General features: G+C 36.2%; 1 protein-coding gene and 1 pseudogene across 2 annotated transcripts; one reads left to right on the forward strand and one right to left on the reverse strand.

Moving 5' to 3' along the window:
- Positions 1 to 1903: 1903 nt before the first annotated feature.
- On the reverse strand, positions 1904 to 4891 carry LOC143578036 (uncharacterized; annotated as a pseudogene). Its single transcript, XR_013143205.1, has 8 exons — positions 4848 to 4891; positions 4306 to 4493; positions 3985 to 4217; positions 3657 to 3905; positions 3428 to 3573; positions 3152 to 3357; positions 2958 to 3082; positions 1904 to 2573 (listed from the first exon to the last, which is right to left on the reverse strand). The product of XR_013143205.1 is annotated as an uncharacterized LOC143578036 (transcript).
- Positions 4892 to 8531: 3640 nt separating this feature from the next.
- LOC143578033 (putative arabinosyltransferase ARAD1) lies at positions 8532 to 16044 on the forward strand. Its single transcript, XM_077061713.1, has 3 exons — positions 8532 to 8781; positions 14462 to 14721; positions 15425 to 16044. Exons 1-3 carry the CDS (start codon positions 8532 to 8534, stop codon positions 15974 to 15976), a joined length of 1062 nt encoding a protein of 353 aa, XP_076917828.1. The 3' UTR covers positions 15977 to 16044.
- Positions 16045 to 17886: the final 1842 nt, after the last annotated feature.

Here is a 17886-nt window from a genome sequence, read left to right on the forward strand (position 1 = left end):
TAATCAAGCAACATAAAAACCAAAAATTTAAATATAACAAAATGATTTGTTTATTTCATATGAATGTAATTGGCAGGAAAATGAAAAATACATACTAACATTAAAACCATGTTCAAATAATAGTGATTATTTTGAGATAAAAAAATATTATAAGATTTTAAGTTACATAAAATGAATGTAGTGATTTTTATTTATAATTGGTGAAAGTAGGGCTACCACTTTTACCCATAACATGAAACCCGACCCAAGAAAACCCGTACCTGAACCCAAACTAATCTGACCCGAGAAACTCGAACCCAAGAAAATACTAACCCGAACCTGAACCGAAGTAATTCGGGTTGGTTCTTGGGTCCGAATTCTAGGTTTCGAGTCAACCCGAAAACTTTTAATTTTAAAATCATATGTATTTTTAGGTATTAAAGGCTAAGTCTTAGCCGCTGATGTTATCGGAATTTAGTCCAAGTCGATTGTTCTCATTCCACATATTATGAATCGAATGTTAATTGTTTATTATTTTGAATGTAAACCATAATAAACACTTTAATTAACACTTCAAAATTCACTAATCGTCTCTTGTCAATGCATATGGAGAATACTTATTATATGTAGTAATTAATGGATTTAGTTGGAATAAACCTATAATTTTAATGTCATATATTGAAATGACTTAAAAGATAAAGACCATATGTGAAAATTGGTTGAAAAAAAGGTGAGGAGGGCTATGGTATTGACAAGTGGCAAAAATGGTAGGCTTTTATTAGAATAGATAGATATATAATACTATTATTATATATGGTTATTATAATTATTTATATTATAAAAGATCAAAATTATTAATATACTTATTATATAGGAATATTGGATTTTAATAATCCCTATTAAATGATATTGGCCGATAATAATCCCTATTCATTTTATCGCCACTAAAGGTCCCAAATTCAAAAAAGTTGGCCCCCCAATGGCCCCCGTTTAAAAATGACTTAACGGCGTTATAGTTTTTTTTGAATTTCAAACAAATGTTTTAGGGCTTTTGATCGTTAGGAGGATACGAGTCGATTGGTGTAAAACTTAGTTTGAAATAGTGCTTCAAAATGACGAAACAATGCTTCAATTCGGGTGTTTGAACTTACAATTAACCAAAATTAAGTCGTTTGGAACATTGTTTCGAGCTAAGTTTTACAACAATCGACTCGTATCCTCCTAACGATCAAAAGCCCTAAAACATTGGTTTGAAATTCAGAAAAAACTATAACGCCGTTAAGTCATTATTAACGGGGGACCATTGGGGGGGAAACTTTTTTGAATTTGGGACCGCTAGTGGCGATATAACGAATAGGGATTATTATCGACCAACACCTTTAATAGGGATTATTAAAATCCAATATTCCTATTATATATTAGCTTGGTAATTGTTGATGAGCTATATTTCCCTTATTAGCTATAGAGTTTTCCTTGGGTGTATATATAGAAAGAATAAATTAACATCATAACCTAATCTCACACTCATAGATGTGTGACTCCTCTCTCCTAAACCGGGACCCTAACACCACCTTAAACTATACATCGAACTCGATCAAGATGACAATCATGTCGACTACACCATACTCTGTTGCGGTTTCTACTCTCCATGTTGTAACAGGTCCATATATAATTATATGTTAATCATATAATTCATGTTTTCCATTATCACCAAGAGGAATAGATCTACAATTCTTGGTTGGTTGATGACTTGATGGGATTTGTTAGGGTTACGAATATAGATGGTGGGAAACTATAGAGAAAAAGAAGATCGAGAGAGACTTGGATGTTCAAGTAATATGTCCACCGGAAGCTCAACAAGCTTCCACATTAAAAAGACATAATTCCAACTTATTAATAAAACTTACTTGTGCGCACGACGCATGCGTGCCTGTGTATGCGTGTGTGGATCGATTTACTTGAATTTGGGCTTGTAATAGTTACACTATTGGATGTTCAAGTCATTTTTTGTCATAATTGTAGGTTGGTTTTCATATCCTTATGCATTGTCCTAAGAACTAAAGACACTTGTTCAACTTGTTCTTTGGTAGAACAAGAAGAAAGTAGAGCTCTTGCAGTACCTCCATCAGGATAACATCCATCAATAAGCATTTCTTCAAAGATTTGTAAACATCGCGTGTACTGTTTCTTCCTAGAATATGCTCCAAGACGAGAAGTCCACGTCACCACGTCCCTTTGCAAATTCTTAGCCGGCAACAATCTAAAAATCTCTTCCATTTGTTCAAAATAGCCCGCACGTCCATACATATTGATCAAGATGTTGTAAGTGCTGATATCGGGTGTGTATGACCTGTTTTCCATAACTTCTAAAACTTCTTCCATTTTTTTGAAATGGCCCGTTCGCCCATAAACGTTTAGCATTGTGTTGAGCACAAATGTATCCGGCTCGAGCCCTGATTTGTGCATTTTGCTGACTATTTCTTCACATTTTGACACATTACCGGCTTTCGAGTAGGCTGATAGAAGGATCATATGTGACTTCATAGTTGGTTCAATTCCTAGCCGCTTCATTTCCTCAAATACCAACCGAGCATCTAAACCCAAAACACACTCGTGAGTAAAATTAAATTACTATGATAGTGTTCTAGAATCATATATTAAACATAAGAGTTAAGTTCTTTTTTCGTCCATGTGACTTGGTCATTTTAACAGTTTTGTCCCTAAGACTTAACTCTGTTGGATCTTTTTGTTATATAGAAGGGCAATTAAGACATTTATCGTTCGACACAACAAAAGAAATCTAACATAGTTAGTCCAAGGACAAAAAGGGTTCAAAAATAAAACCACACTAACGCCAAGAGTTAGAGGTTTCAAATTTGGTCTGAACTGATTAAAATGACCAAACCATAGAGACGAACAAAGAACTTAACTCTAAACATAATGTTAAACGAGGCTCTATTTGTTAGCTTTTTCCTTACCTTCATGAAGACCAGATCTTCCATACGCATCAACCATAATATTAAACGAGGCTCTATCTGGTTCACACCCCATATGCTGCATAAGCGAAAAGATTTCTGCAGCACCATAAGGGAAACCTGCCCGGCTGATAAAAAACAGAACATATTTCTTATGAGTTTTTATGTCAATAAAAAAAACTAAATTTAGAAATCACCTGTAGGCTTCCATGAGTGCATTATAAGCATAAACATCGGGCTCGATACCAGCTTCCTCTAACTGTTCAAATATTTCTTCTGCTTTCTCACAAAGGCCTTCTCTAGCAAATGCGTTTATTAACGCGGTGTAAGTACAAATATTCGGTTTGCACTTTTGACTCGTCATTTCTCGGAACACCTTCAAAGCCATGTATGAACGGTTCGCCTGCAATGTGAATCGTAACTTCATTTACTTTGAATTTACCAGCATGGTTGTTAACTGTATTCAGCCGCACCTTTCCATATAAGTTTATCAACATCGTATACGTTTCTGTTGATGGTTGGCAGCAATTTCTCTTCATCCTTTGAAAAATCTCTATAGCTTTCTGTGTGTTTCTACCCTTCATTAATCCATCAATATACGCATTATACACCACTGCACCTGCATACATATTGACAAAAGATCATGTCAAGTATTCTTCAAATATGAAATGGTCAAAGTCAAAGTCAATGGTCAAGACGTACTTGGTGAAAGACCATATTTCTGCATTTCCACAAAGACAACTTCGCTTTCTCTAATAATCCGCACGTACAATAGGCTCTTAGAAGAAGTGCATAAGTATCCTCATTCGGAATGCACCGGGCTTCTAGAAGATTCAAATAAGTAGATTCTGCCTTGTCAGCGCGTGACATGTGTCCAAAAGCATCAATAAGTAAATTGTAGCAGATTACATCAGGCTGGAAAGTACTCCTGTACAGTATCCATTCACACATCTGTAACCACAGTCATTTTAATCCTCAAATCTTTTTAACTTTATGAGAGTAAAACCAGAAGAAAGATATTGGTAGGTACCGATATGATTGGATCCCAATTTTTATTGAGACGAAGTAGAACCGCAACACTGATGATATCATCCCATGTGGTGTGAGTAGGAGGAAGACTACTAAGAGCATCCCAAACCTTGTTTAAATCCATTTCTTTTTTCATAAAATTCAGAATTTGTTGAGCATCAGGGCTCAAAACTGGGAATATTCCATCCACAAATCCTGATCCATATTTCCATCCCTGCCCCCTTAAAGATCCACCTGTACATTCACAACATAACACTCGATAAATGTGATTTTATCATGAACACAAATGTGAATGTAGATAGACGGGCCCACTGGTGCGTACCCCGTTTGCGTGAAACCTTTTTATGATTAAAGCTTCTTAATTTGCCTTCCTTGTTTATGTAAAGACTGTCGTGCTTGAACTTCTCTTTCAGCTGCGCGTCAGAACTTATGGAAGCCAATAATTCATACTTGCACTTGCAACTTCTTGGGTAGATTAGTAAGCCATTTACTGCAACTTTGAATGTCAACCTACAGACAGAATGGTAAGAGAAAAATAACGGCTTATTTAGTATATATACATTGTTTAGGATCTTAATTCTTCATTGAAGAGATTACAAGTAGTAGCCTGTTAATAAATATACTCCCTTAATCCAACCAAATAAACAAAATGCTATCAATAATTGATATGTGTTTCGGATTGAATCGCGTTCTATAACTACCAAGATGGATTTTAAACTAGCTTCTAACAGTTTCAACTGAAAACAGCAGTTAGTATATTTAGTTGGTTAGTCAAAAAATAAGTAAATAAACATATCATCTATCCTTTTAATTTACGAAATGCATGGCTTATTTGCAGAAAATTGATAAAACTAGAAGACTTACATGAGAATTTGGATTAAACAGAAGAATGTAAACCGTGTGTTGAGGTGTAAAGAGTTCGAGAAAAATATCTGGAGAGAAATATGGAGAAGAAAACAAATTCATATCTGGTTTGGTTTTGTAAAACGGTCACTGGTTGGTTCAACTTCAAGAGTTGCAATTTAAGATAGAACCGGAGGATAACGTTAATATATAATTGGTATATATAAACCGGACATTTCATACAAAAAAAAGTGAACCGAGAAGGGTGGAATTACCAAATTGTATATATGTGTGAATGGAGAATTTATGTGTGTGGTATTTTACGGTTATGTCGGGTTCACGTAATTTGGTTTTGGCGGGTTCACGTAATTTGGTTTTGGCAGGGGAGGCTCGGAGGCAGGGGCGGGTCCAATGTTCGGCCAGGGGAGCGTTTGCACCCGCTCAAGTCCATAGTTTCCTTTATAATTTTGTAATACATTAGATTCAAAGATCCAAGTGACCCATTAAAAAACTTTAGTGACCCATCCAAAAAAATATTTTTTGGCCCAGGCCCGGATATTTTTAAGCCCAAATTTAATTTTGTTATGAAAAATAACAATTATGCCCATAATAGATAATTGTTCAACCACTACAATTGAATTTTGGAATTAGTGGGAGACGAACAAATTAGGGTGATGGTGGCTTCACATGTGACTTTTCAGGTTAGATTTATTTTGTAAATTGTGATTTCGAATTCTTGATTTTATTCTAGTATAAAACAAACATTCATGATTCATGGTTCATCACTTGTAAATTTATTTCTTTTGTATTTGAATTCTTCAATGCAAGTCTAGTAACCAGTTTCGATCTTCTGTTTAAAAGAAAATAATGCCCTTTTCTTCAAATTCAATAGGCATGTGATCTTTGTTGTCTTATGGTGAATGATTATATGGTATGATTCATATTCCAAGTTTGATGCATCAAAACATCTTGGCTTTCAATCCATATGATTCATTTTCCAAGTTTTATGCATCAAAGTTAATGAGATTGTGTGAGTAATCCATATGATTCATTTTCCAAGTTTTATGCATCAAAATTAATGAGATTGTGTGAGTAATCCATATGATTTTGATAATGGAGATAAAATTGTTCTTGCAATTCAACTTGACTTGTATATTGATAGTGTGCAAAAAGATGAAAGATTTGTTAATCTGAAAGGTATTGCGGATTTTGCTAGAGTTAAGGTGGAAAAAAGGAAACATATCTCTTTTCATTTGGTTTATTGATTATTAAAGCTAACATTAGTTTTGTCTATTACAACCGCAAAAGTTGAGAGATGTTTTTTTGCAATGAAGATCATAATGACAAATTTAGGTAATTGAATTGGTGTAGATTTTTTTAATGCTTGTGTAATTTGTAGTGTTGAAAATGAAGCATTTTTTAAATGTTACAAATAAAGCTGTAATTGACCGTTTTCAAAAGATGAAATCGCGTAGATGTCAACTGTAATATTTATTTTGTTTATCTTGAATGAAATTTATTGTTTACATTTCTATACGTAGTTTGTTTAATGTAAATATTTTACTCGACTCGTTTCGGTTTGACCCGGCCCATTTTGGTTTAACTTGGTTTAGTTTGAATTGAGGAATTCTAGATTGAACTTTTCTTTGCACCCACTGGCTAAATTTCCTGGATGTGCCACTGCTCGGAGGGTGTGTGAGCACCATCGGCTGGGGCACAAACTTTTTTATACATATTACATATATATGTTTATTGGTGTTAAAAATAAGGTTATTTGCTATGGTTTATGAGATAAGTACATGCTCAGAATGGTTTCTGCTTATAATAAATCGGTCGATAAAAGTTTTATCTATGTACGCTAGCGAATAAAAAAAGTTCGTGAAGGCATACGGGCCTTTTTATTTTTGCCCGGCCGAGGTATTTAAATTCTCGGAGACGACCTTGAGCTTCGGGCATATTTGTTAATTTATAAGGTTTTGGTTTACCGACTATACTTTTGGTTCGAATTACTCCGGTCTTCATGCTCGAAGTTCATATAATTCAAGGTAAGAGCATAACTGTAATGTCATTTGGAAAGTTAATTTGTCTTCGCAAGTTCTTGATAACCGAAAGAACTTGAACCAATGCAATTCATATTGCATTGTAGAAAAACTTTTGGCATTTAATTTTTGTAATTAATGATTATATATATATTAAAAACTAACATTTTACTCCCTCACATTTTCACTATTTATGAAAATGTTTGTTTTTCACAATACACGTGTTTCCTAACTCATGTTATTTCATTGCCTGTTTGGTTCTCTCTCCTCACCGCTGCTTTGTTTCTCTGGTAATATTTGTCTCTCTACTTCATCATTCGTGGTGTCGAATGGCGATGGCGTTGTTCGGTTTTGATTCCGACCCTTGGTGGCATCGAACGGCGATGGTGTGTTAGTTCAGCGGCAGTCTCTGTATTATTGTATACTTCATCCAAAATCGGATGCGACGTTGTCGGGTTCTAATTCAGATCCCTCAGCTGTGACGTTGCCGAATATCCTTATCTTTTTTAATCCATAACATTTTCTATTAAGATTATAATTTTAAAAGAATTCAACCACACAATCAAATATATTTTATCTTCTAATTTAATTTGAGTACTTTATTAATATAAGACAAAATCGTCCTTTATGTTTGCATCAATTTTCAATGGTCGTCTTTTACAAAGATGAATGCTAGAAAACATCCTTTTTATTTAAAAATGTTATCATGTTATTTCCTTTAGCCCTAACCCAGTTAGTTTTTCTCATTAAGTCATATCATATGCCTTGCACGTAAAGGCAAATTCGTCATTATACTCATTTAATTAGATAAAGCATTTTAATAATTAAATCAGATTTCATTAAAAGATTAAAAATAAAATACCCTTTATTTGGAAAATCAAATTATTAGAAATGTAATAATTATACAAAACCAACTAAAAGTACATGACCGATATTAAATGAGCGTAAAAGTGCCTATATTATATTGCAATACTGTTTCGTATCAATGCAGATCATACGTAATTACTTACAATTAGTTTTTATACAGACCTATACATTTTATCTAAAAGACTTAAAACTTTTAATAATTGATTTAAAACTAATAAAAGCTCGTACAAGTTAAAATTCATTTTAAAAGTTATTGCGTCAAAATGAAATAATAAAGAGTAATAAAAAATAGTTAGTAACATAAACTTTAGTACAAAAAAAAGACATGAATAATAAAAGGGAATAGATACCCACGCTGCCAATCTCATATATGCATGCGAATTACCAAAAATCACTCCCCTCAAATCGTCACCAGCGATACGACTTTATTGCCGGTTCCGACGGAAGCTCAATAAGGTCGCCTCCTCGTTTTTAAATGTCGGATCTGGGACATGTGCTGCTTGAGATTGTCAGTGAAACAATTCTTTGATTTATTCTAGTTGGTGTTATGTTACCTTTACTTACTACCATCTCATCTGCTTTTAAGTTAACTTTAACTTTAACTTTAACTTACTAGTTGGTGTTATGTTAGGGATTTTATCAACCAACATATTTTTCTCATTTGTGTTTCACTCTGGTCATTCATGTTTGTGAGAGATCTGGTTTTTGTTTGAGTGAATGAAATATTGCAATGCCTTATGTTTCTTTACAGAGTATATTAGGATAGTGTAATTTGTTCGCCAAAGGGAAGTTGGATCATATGTTTTGCTTACCTCTTTCTTCACATATCCATGCAGCAGCTAATCAATCGTTCCGTTATTTTAATTTTTATGTGCCTTTTTTTGCAACGGTGAGTGCGGAGTTGCAGCTTGGTACTGCTAAAGGGGTTTTTAGGAAGAAAGTGAAAGGGAATGACGATTACGCAAGACAAAGGGAGGTTTTGGATTTTGTGAAAGGGAGTGAGGCTTGGAAACGTTCTGGTGGTAGAGATCACGTCTTTGTTCTTACAGGTAACTTGTTTTTCTTTTATGTTTCATATCATGAATTGTTTAGTAGGGTGTACTTCTTTTCTTTCTATTAAGTGTAATTTTCTTTGTTTCTGTCTGGAAGAATTCATTGTGCTCTTAATATGGGTTCTCTGAGACATTATGAACTTGTATTCTGGTCAGACATAGGGTGTGTGTGAGATAAAACTCTCTTTGAAGTTAGAAATTCACATACTCTTAAGATAGATTTGTGCATTATAAAGTTATAAAAGTTTCTCACTTTTTACAAGCGACCTTTCTGCATGATCTTTTAACTATATGTGTACTTGGCGGAGTAAGTAGGTAAGGCTGGTTAATTTGAAATAGTAATGCAGCTTCCATTCCGCAACAGTAAATTTCTTTACTTTCTGATATATTGTTTATGTGATTCTATATGGGTTTAATTTTGCAAATTTTATGCAAGTAAAGTTCATCAAGCTTTCATGTGGAAGAAGCTGAATTTATCACATGTTATGTATCTATAATTACAGTTGGTATAATGTGAAATAAGAGTTGCACAGGGGTTAATGTGTGGATTTGAAAATTTATAAATCTTTTTTAGATTTGTATTCTAGTAAAGTATATGTAAACCATGCCATCATCAGACTTCTTCTCTTCTTCCTCTGCATCACCGCCACCATCTCACACCTCCACCACCATCTCCTAGTCGCCACCTGTCGCACCACCTTCTACGCCACCAGTCGCACCACCACCCCTCGCAACACTCTCACAACCACACCACCGCTAGCCGCACCACCACTACTCACCTTCGCACAGCCGGAACCTACCAGCCGCCACCTTCGAACCACCATCTGTGTGGACATTGACTTTCAAGCGATCTGCTACAAGATCCGCCTCCACCGTCATCCTCCGTCGCCGCCGTGCTCCACCACCCGTCACTCTCCTTCACCACCATCCTCCGTCGCCGTGCTCCACCACCGTCACTCTCCTCCACCACCTTGCTCCACCACCGTCACTCTTCTCCACCGTTATGCTCCTCCATATCAGAAAGGTTTGATTTTCGTTTTCCCCCTAAAACCACTTTGATTGTAGACAAAATTTCACATACTGTACAGTGTACACACACCCATTTTGCAGCCAATTTTAGATTTTTTTAAACAGTTTTATTATTGATCTTTTAATTTATTTTTTTATTGTTTTCTCCGAAAATCTGTTTAATTAAGATTTTTTTATTAATTTTCGTTTTTTTGTTAATATTGAGTAAACCAGATCTGTAACTTGTAGCATTATTATTATTATTATTGTGGGTATTATTATTATTATTATCATTGTTGGTATTATTATTATTATTATTATTATTATTGTGTGCGCAATTATTATTATTTTTGCTGCCGTTGGGGGTCCCAAAGCAAAAGAGTGAGCTTCTTGTAACCTGGCTGCCGTTGAGCTGTACCTGCCTTCATCATCTTCACGGTATACTCGTTCCTTTCTCACTATTATTATTATTATTATTATCATTATTAGTATTATTATTATTATTATCATTAGAACATACGTGATCCAGATCTTTGGAGTTTATTTTCATTTTAAGATCCCTTGACTATTGTTATTGCTACACACTATTATTATTATTATTAGTTTCTGTTACTATTATTATTATTATTATTATTATTATTATTATTATTATTGATTTGGTGTTCTATTGCTTGTGTTTGTGTGATTAGTTGCAACCATAGAGCGTAGGAACCATGACTATTACTTGAGACCATGTCCTGAAACGAGGGGTGTAGGAAAGAGTAAAGATAGGGAGCGTATATTGCGTTTGGCTTCTTGGAATGTAGGAACATTAAATGGTAAGTTGCTAGAATTGGTAGATGTGCTTAAAAGACGTAGGGTTCAGATAGCATGCCTCCAAGAGACTAAGTGGAAAGGACATAGAGGGGCTGAGTGTAATGGGTATAAGTTGTGGTACTCGGGGTCTGATGGAGCTAGAAATGGAGTGGGGTTTCTAGTGGCTAAGGAAATACACACTAGTGTGGTGGAGGTGATAAGACATAATGACAGGATTATGGTGTTGAAATTAGTACTAGGAGAGGAAGTAGTGGCAGTAGTCTCCGCCTACGCGCCTCATGTAGGCCTAGGGGATCAGGAAAAGAGAGAATTTTGGGATTGCCTAGACGCAGTGGTAGGGGGCATACCTAGGGGGAGAGGATTTGCATAGGAGGTGATTTTAATGGACACATTGGTAAGGCTAACGATGGTTTTCAAGCCGTACATGGGGGTTTCGGTTTTGGTGATAGGAATGAGACCGGAACAGATCTTCTAGAGTTTGCTGTGGCACATGACCTAGGTATTATAAATTCTTATTTTAGGAAACAAGATTCTCATTTAATCACTTTTAGCACTGGCGGACGCGACACGCAAATTGACTACCTTTTGATGAGGCAAGGAGACCGACGTTGGTGGAAGGACTGCAAAGTCATACCTGGGGAGGCAGTTGTGACTCAACATCGACTACTAGTGACAGATATAGCCTTCAGAAATAAGCTGACTGTTCTAGAGAAGAAAGGTACACCGAGAATTCGATGGGGAAATTTGAAGGACGAAAATCTCCTACTGTTTAAGGATAAACTCATACTGCATACGCGGGCTCGACTAAATGGGGACTCAACTCATATATGGGAAGCTATGGAGACAAAGATCATCCAAGTAGCAAAGGAGACTCTCGGGGTCACAACAGGAAAGACAAGTGGGCATAAGGAGTCTTGGTGGTGGAATGACGCAGTGCAAGACAAGATAAGGGACAAACAAGGATGTTTTAGGGAGCTAATGAGGTGCACGAATGAGGAGGAGCGAGTGGAATTGAGGGACAACTACAAAACGGCCAAGATAGAGGCGAAGAAGGCAGTGGCGGAAGCAAAGAAGGCGGCCTTTAAACGGATGTATGAAAGTCTAGAAACAAAAGAGGGGGAACATGCTATGTTTAAGATTGCCAAAGCCAGGGAGCGTAGAAGGCAAGATCTAGGACCGGTGAAGTTCATAAAGGATACAGATGGGCATGTACTGGTCAAGGAGCAGGACATCAAGCTAAGATGGCAAACCTACTTCCACAATCTTTTTAACAATGGGAGAGCTTACCAAGAAGAACATGACAACACAAATTTTCAACGACAACAATCGAATAACTGCTACTGCCGACGGATCACACGAGAAGAGGTGAAGGATGCACTTAGGAGGATGGGAAGGTCTAAGGCGGTTGGCCCAGACAACATACCCATTGAGGTGTGGAAGTGTCTGGGGGAGGAAGGAGTCATGTGGTTAACTAATCTGTTCAATAGAATTCTCAATTCAGGTAAGATGCCAGACCAGTGGAGGAGCAGCGTTGTAGTTCCTATCTATAAGAACAAAGGAGACGCCCAATGTTGTGGTAACTACCGAGGAATCAAACTACTAAGTCATACTATGAAGCTATGGGAAAGAGTGATTGAGGTTAGACTTAGACGAGAAACTCAGGTTACGGTTAACCAATTTGGCTTCATGCCGGGGCGTTCCACCACAGAGGCAATACACCTTATAAGAAGATTAATGGAAAAGTATAGGGAGAAGAAGCGTGATCTACATATGGTGTTTATTGACCTAGAAAAGGCCTACGACAGTGTGCCACGACAGGTGCTCTGGGAGTGCTTGCAGGGTAGAAGAGTGCCCAGGAAATACATAGAGATAATTATGGATATGTATACCAGGAGTGAAACAAGTGTCCGTGCGCCAGTGGGGGATACTGATTTCTTTCCTGTAGAGGTAGGTCTTCACCAGGGGTCAGCGTTGAGCCCGTTTCTTTTTGCAGTAGTCTTGGATGAGTTGTCAAAGTCGATTCAGGGGACTCTCCCGTGGTGCATGATGTTCGCAGACGATATTGTGTTACTTGCTGAGAAAAAACAAGATCTAAACATGAGGCTTGAGGAGTGGCGAACAACCTTAGAGACAAAAGGTTTAAAGATTAGCCGATCTAAGAGGGAGTACCTACACTGTGATTTTGGTGGGATAAACGACAATGAAGACGCACAGATCACAATTGAAGGGCAGGTGGTCCCGCAGGTAACGAAGTTCAAGTATTTAGGATCATTTGTACAGAGCGATGGGGAATTAGACAGTGATGTGACCCACCGAGTTCAGGTAGGATGGTGTAGATGGAAAGCAGCCACATGTATATTGTGCGACAAGAGTTTCCCGATTAAACTAAATAGAAAATTCTATAAGGTGGCAGTTAGACCTGCAATGCTATATGGAACAGATTGTTGGGCCATCAAGAAGGCACAAGTGCGGAAGATGGAGGTAGCAGAAATGAGAATGCTACGTTGGATGTGTGGGCACATAAGGCTAGACCGAATAAGAAACGTTGTGTTTCGCGAGAGATTAGGGGTGGCGAACATAGCAGACAAGATAAGAGAGTGGAGATTGAGATGGTTTGGACATGTAAAGAGAAGACAGACGACGAATCCTGTTAGATCCGTAGAAAACATTACTATAGAGGGGAGGAGGGGTAGAGGACGACCGAAATTGACTTGGGATGAGAGGATTAGGCATGATTTGATAGACCTAAACCTCTCCGAGGACATGGTTGAGGATAGGAATTCGTGGAGAAGTAGAATTAAAGTTAAGGATTTTTAGAGAGAATTGAATACCTTAGGGCTTAGACTTAACTTATTTAGGTCACATACCATAATGGTATTTCCCTTACATATATTATTATTATTATTATAATTATTATTAGCTTTTATATAGCTGTTAAACTGTGATCTTATTATTAATATTATTATAATTAGTAGTAGTTTTTATATGACTGTTAAACTTTGATTTCCTTTATTTTGCTTCATACACATGTACTTAGAGCCGAGGGTCTCTCTGGAAGCCACCTCTTTATTCCTTTGGATAGAGGTACGGTGTGCCTACATCCCACCCTCCCCAGACCCTACTTATAGCTTTGCTGTCGGTGGGATTTTACTGGGCATGATTGATTGATTGATTGTGTGGGGTTGAACAATGAAAGATAATTGGTTTTCTGTAATTATCTTATCTTTAAAAGCAACAGATCTTCGTAGAAAATGTATTAAACAAATGCATGGTGAAGCAACCAATCCATAAACTGAATTAAAGCTACAGATTTTGAATTTATCATTGCTGGTCTTGTTTAGATTGATATTTATAGTTTGCCTCGAATAAGTGTTCCAAACTGAAAATTCATTTACTTGTTCTGTCTTTTTCTCTACTGAGTTTTGCATACTGCTGGTGGCCTTTTCGCTCCATTTACTTATATAAGTTAGTTGATGTGGGTTGTGTTTTATCTCAAATGGGTCAAAATAGAAAATTTAACTAAAAGTGGAACGTGTCAAACAGGTTAAACATCTCCCAAAGTCTGTTTATAGTGCATACAACCTCCAACTTGTTTCTATTCAGATCATTATTTAAAGAACATTGTTTTGTGATAATATTAAACATATCAGTTATCTATTAGAAGATTTAACAGATGGAAAAAGGTCGTAGTATGTTAACAACGCTATCCGGCCCATTTTGACCCATACCAGAAAATGACGTGTTACAACCTGACATATTTGACTTGTAATACGTTCAACTTGTGTTTAAATTTATGAACCATAAATATGTCTGGATTCTCAGGTTATGTTAAAACTGAAGCTTTGTTTGGCAGACCCTGTTGCAATGTATCATGTTAGAGAAGAAATAGCCCCTGCAATTCTACTGGTTGTTGACTTTGGTGGATGGTACAAGGCTGACTCAAAAGCTGCTTCTCACAGAAACAACACATCTGATATGATACAACATACACAAGTGTCACTTCTAAAAGATGTCATAGTACCCTACACTCACTTACTTCCCAGATTGTCCTTATCAGAAAACCAAAAACGCGAAAGTCTTCTCTATTTCAAAGGAGCTAAGCATCGACATCGGGTTAGTTTTAACAATTAAGTTCATGTATACCCTTACAAACTTGAAAATACTCATATATACCCAAGCAAAACTAATAATATCATATATATATGTGTGTGTGTGTGTGTGTGTGTGTGTTTAAACACTATTTTACCCCTTTCCACTGTATGTGTTTAAACACTATTTTTTATTTGGATTTTGATCGACATCGACGATAAGCAAGCAAACCAAACTGGCGCGTCTCCTCTTTTGTTCTCTTGACTCAGATAATCAAATAATTGAATTTGTATGCTCGAATCAAACAATCGAACTTGAATCAGATGATCAAACCAGATATGATTATATGGGTAAAAAACACCGGGAATCAGATAATGAAACCAGGTACGATAAGCATGATAATCGAACGATAAGCAATCCAATATTTTGAGAAAACTAGTGTATATGGATAAAAAATAAAGTTAAAAAGTGAGTAAAAAATTAAGCTAAATCAGGTAAATTAAAAAATTTGAAGTTAAAGATGGTATATATGAAATTTTGAAGTTTTCGAAAACAAGGGTAAGTCATTTGTTAAATTCTTTTTAATTTTTAATAAGCTGTGTATTTTTGATATTTTAATCATTTTGTAAGAGCGTATATGATATTTTTATTTTTGCATGGGTGGTCAACATAAAACAATATTACTTATATACCCTTTTGTTTAACACTTAACCATGAACATCTTCAGGGCGGTTTGGTCCGAGAAAAACTATGGGATTTGTTGGTAAGCGAACCTGGAGTGATAATGGAAGAAGGCTTCCCAAACGCAACCGGGAAAGAACTATCGATAAAAGGAATGAGAAGCTCTGAATTCTGTTTGCATCCAGCCGGCGACACGCCAACCTCGTGTCGGCTTTTTGACGCGATCCAAAGTTTGTGCATTCCTGTTATTGTTAGTGACGACATCGAGCTGCCGTTTGAAGGGACCGTTGACTACACCGAATTCTCGGTTTTTGTAGCCGTGCATGACGCGCTGCAACCGAACTGGCTCGTGAACCATCTTAGAAGCTATACAGATTTGCAGAAAAGTAGGTTTAGAGAAAACATGGGTCGGGTTCAGTCGTATTTTGAGTTTGATAACGGGTACCCTGGTGGTATCGGGCCGGTCCCAGTTGATGGTGCGGTAAACCATATATGGCGGAAGGTTCATGAAAAGCTGCCCATGATTAAGGAGGCTATAGTTCTAGAAAAGAGAAAACCGCCGAATGTGTCGGTCCCACGTCGATGTCATTGTACTTGAATTTTAAGGTCTTAAGAAATATATGTGTTTTGAGTCGTGTATTATGGTTCTTTAGTAAAATTGTTTAGTTTGTTATTGTATTATGATTCTTTTAAACTATAGGAAGCATAGAACATAATATATTCAAAATTATGCATTTATGAGATTGTGGTTATTTAATGATATTGTTTTGATTTGTTATGGCTCGTTTATAGTAAATACATTGTAAACCATAGTATGTTAGTTTTGAAAACTAGACTGGAAATGCCAGTCAAACCAGTTGAACCAGTACCAACCGACCATTAAAAGTGTTCGGTTTAATTGGTTCACTGGTGTTCAAACTCATTTTTTGATTATTATTTTAGATGAACGGCATGAATATCAAATGCAACCAAAATACTTGCAAATTGTGCTTAAAAGGTAAACTAACATAAATTAGGTTGACCATTTCGTTTTAACTATCTTTGTGCAAGTAGTGATCCGGGAGTATAATTGGCTAAGGTGACTACATAAAGCGTATCAAAACATACTAATGATAATTGTTCAAGGGACCATTTGGATAGTTTGTTTTATTGTTTTAAGATTAATGTGCATATCTTAGTTTTTTTAGTTTTGAATAGTATGCTACTTCAAGTTAATATTTGCCAGATAAAGTGACCTTTGAGAATTCATTCAGTCCTCTCAAAATGAAATTGAAACTCGTGATATTCACATTATTGTGGGACTTCCTACTGGAGTGGTTAAATTCTAGGATGTGTGATCTCCACGTTATAACATTGAACACTTGATTTTGTTCAACGTTTAATATTATTATACAATATGTGTGACTAGTTCACAATTATATATAAGCTTTGTAATGACATCAAAAAACGTATTTAAACTACCACAAGAAATACATCACATAACTTGGAATGGACAATACCTCTCACATAGTCGTGTCCTTCATCGACCCTAAAAAACATGTAAAGCTTCAAAGCAACGGTCAATTTGAAATCCAAATGGTAACTAGACGACCAAACCGTAAGCAATACTTTCATGAAAAAGAAAAAGGGGGAATAGGCACCCACAATATGATAACAACACTGCATGAAACAACAAGCTTAAACCAAACTAACCTAAATTTAAACCAACTTACTACTACTAATTCACCATCATTCTTGATGATAACACATTAAGTCGTGAAGGAGATAAGTCTCCATTCAAAAAACTGATTCATCCAGATTCTCAATCCACCACCACCATCACCTGAGACACAACTCAGAATTCTCAGTTCCAAATTATCACAATATGTAGTGTGTGTGTGTGTGTGTGTGTGTGTGTGTATACAGTACCTGTAAGTGCACAAAGGACTGTGAGGACTATGAGATTCAATAGTGGTTTTCAACCGGAACATCATTCTTTTTGCGTCTAAAAACTCCCCACAGATAATAACTTCCTTGAAACCCTGAAAACATAATTCAATCATCACATATTTCATAAGTAACAAAAATAACCATTCAAACGTTAAAACCAAATCTAAAGAAACTCACTCCAGTATTCTTGAGGCAGAGCTTTAGAAGTGAATATCAACAATTCTGCATTTCCTGAATCAGTTTTCATTGCAAGATCTTCATCGATCATGTCACTGACCAACTGCTCAAAATCCTGTTTGTTACTGGGGTAAAATTTAAAATGTTAGGATAAAGTTTTAAAATAAAAGAAAATGAAACATAATACATATTTACCTTGTGTCGCCTGGAAACAAGTAGATGGCGATGTTTTCGTCGGATGGTGGGGCGTCAAAGAAGCTATTGGGCCATAAAAGGGCCCTTGAATGCAGTTCAAAAGAAAGCAATGGCGGAAGTGTAGTTGCTTCATCATGCACCTTTTTACCAGTTTTTATTGAACAATGACAACGAAATCCTTCAAATACATCATAATCTGTTTCAGTA

Source organism: Bidens hawaiensis, unplaced genomic scaffold, assembly GCF_021521415.1.
Source record: "Bidens hawaiensis isolate Kalapana, Puna unplaced genomic scaffold, B.hawaiensis_p1.1 tig00029002_1, whole genome shotgun sequence".
Classification (NCBI taxonomy): Eukaryota; Viridiplantae; Streptophyta; class Magnoliopsida; order Asterales; family Asteraceae; genus Bidens; species Bidens hawaiensis.

Bases quoted from the DNA above. Each gene is read 5' to 3' on its own strand.
- LOC143578033 (XM_077061713.1), top strand. From the start codon at position 8,532: ATGTTTTGCTTACCTCTTTCTTCACATATCCATGCAGCAGCTAATCAA. The intron at 8,782-14,461 runs GTAACTTGTTTT...TTTGTTTGGCAG, and splicing joins TCACGTCTTTGTTCTTACAG to ACCCTGTTGCAATGTATCAT. The intron at 14,722-15,424 runs GTTAGTTTTAAC...GAACATCTTCAG, and splicing joins GAGCTAAGCATCGACATCGG to GGCGGTTTGGTCCGAGAAAA.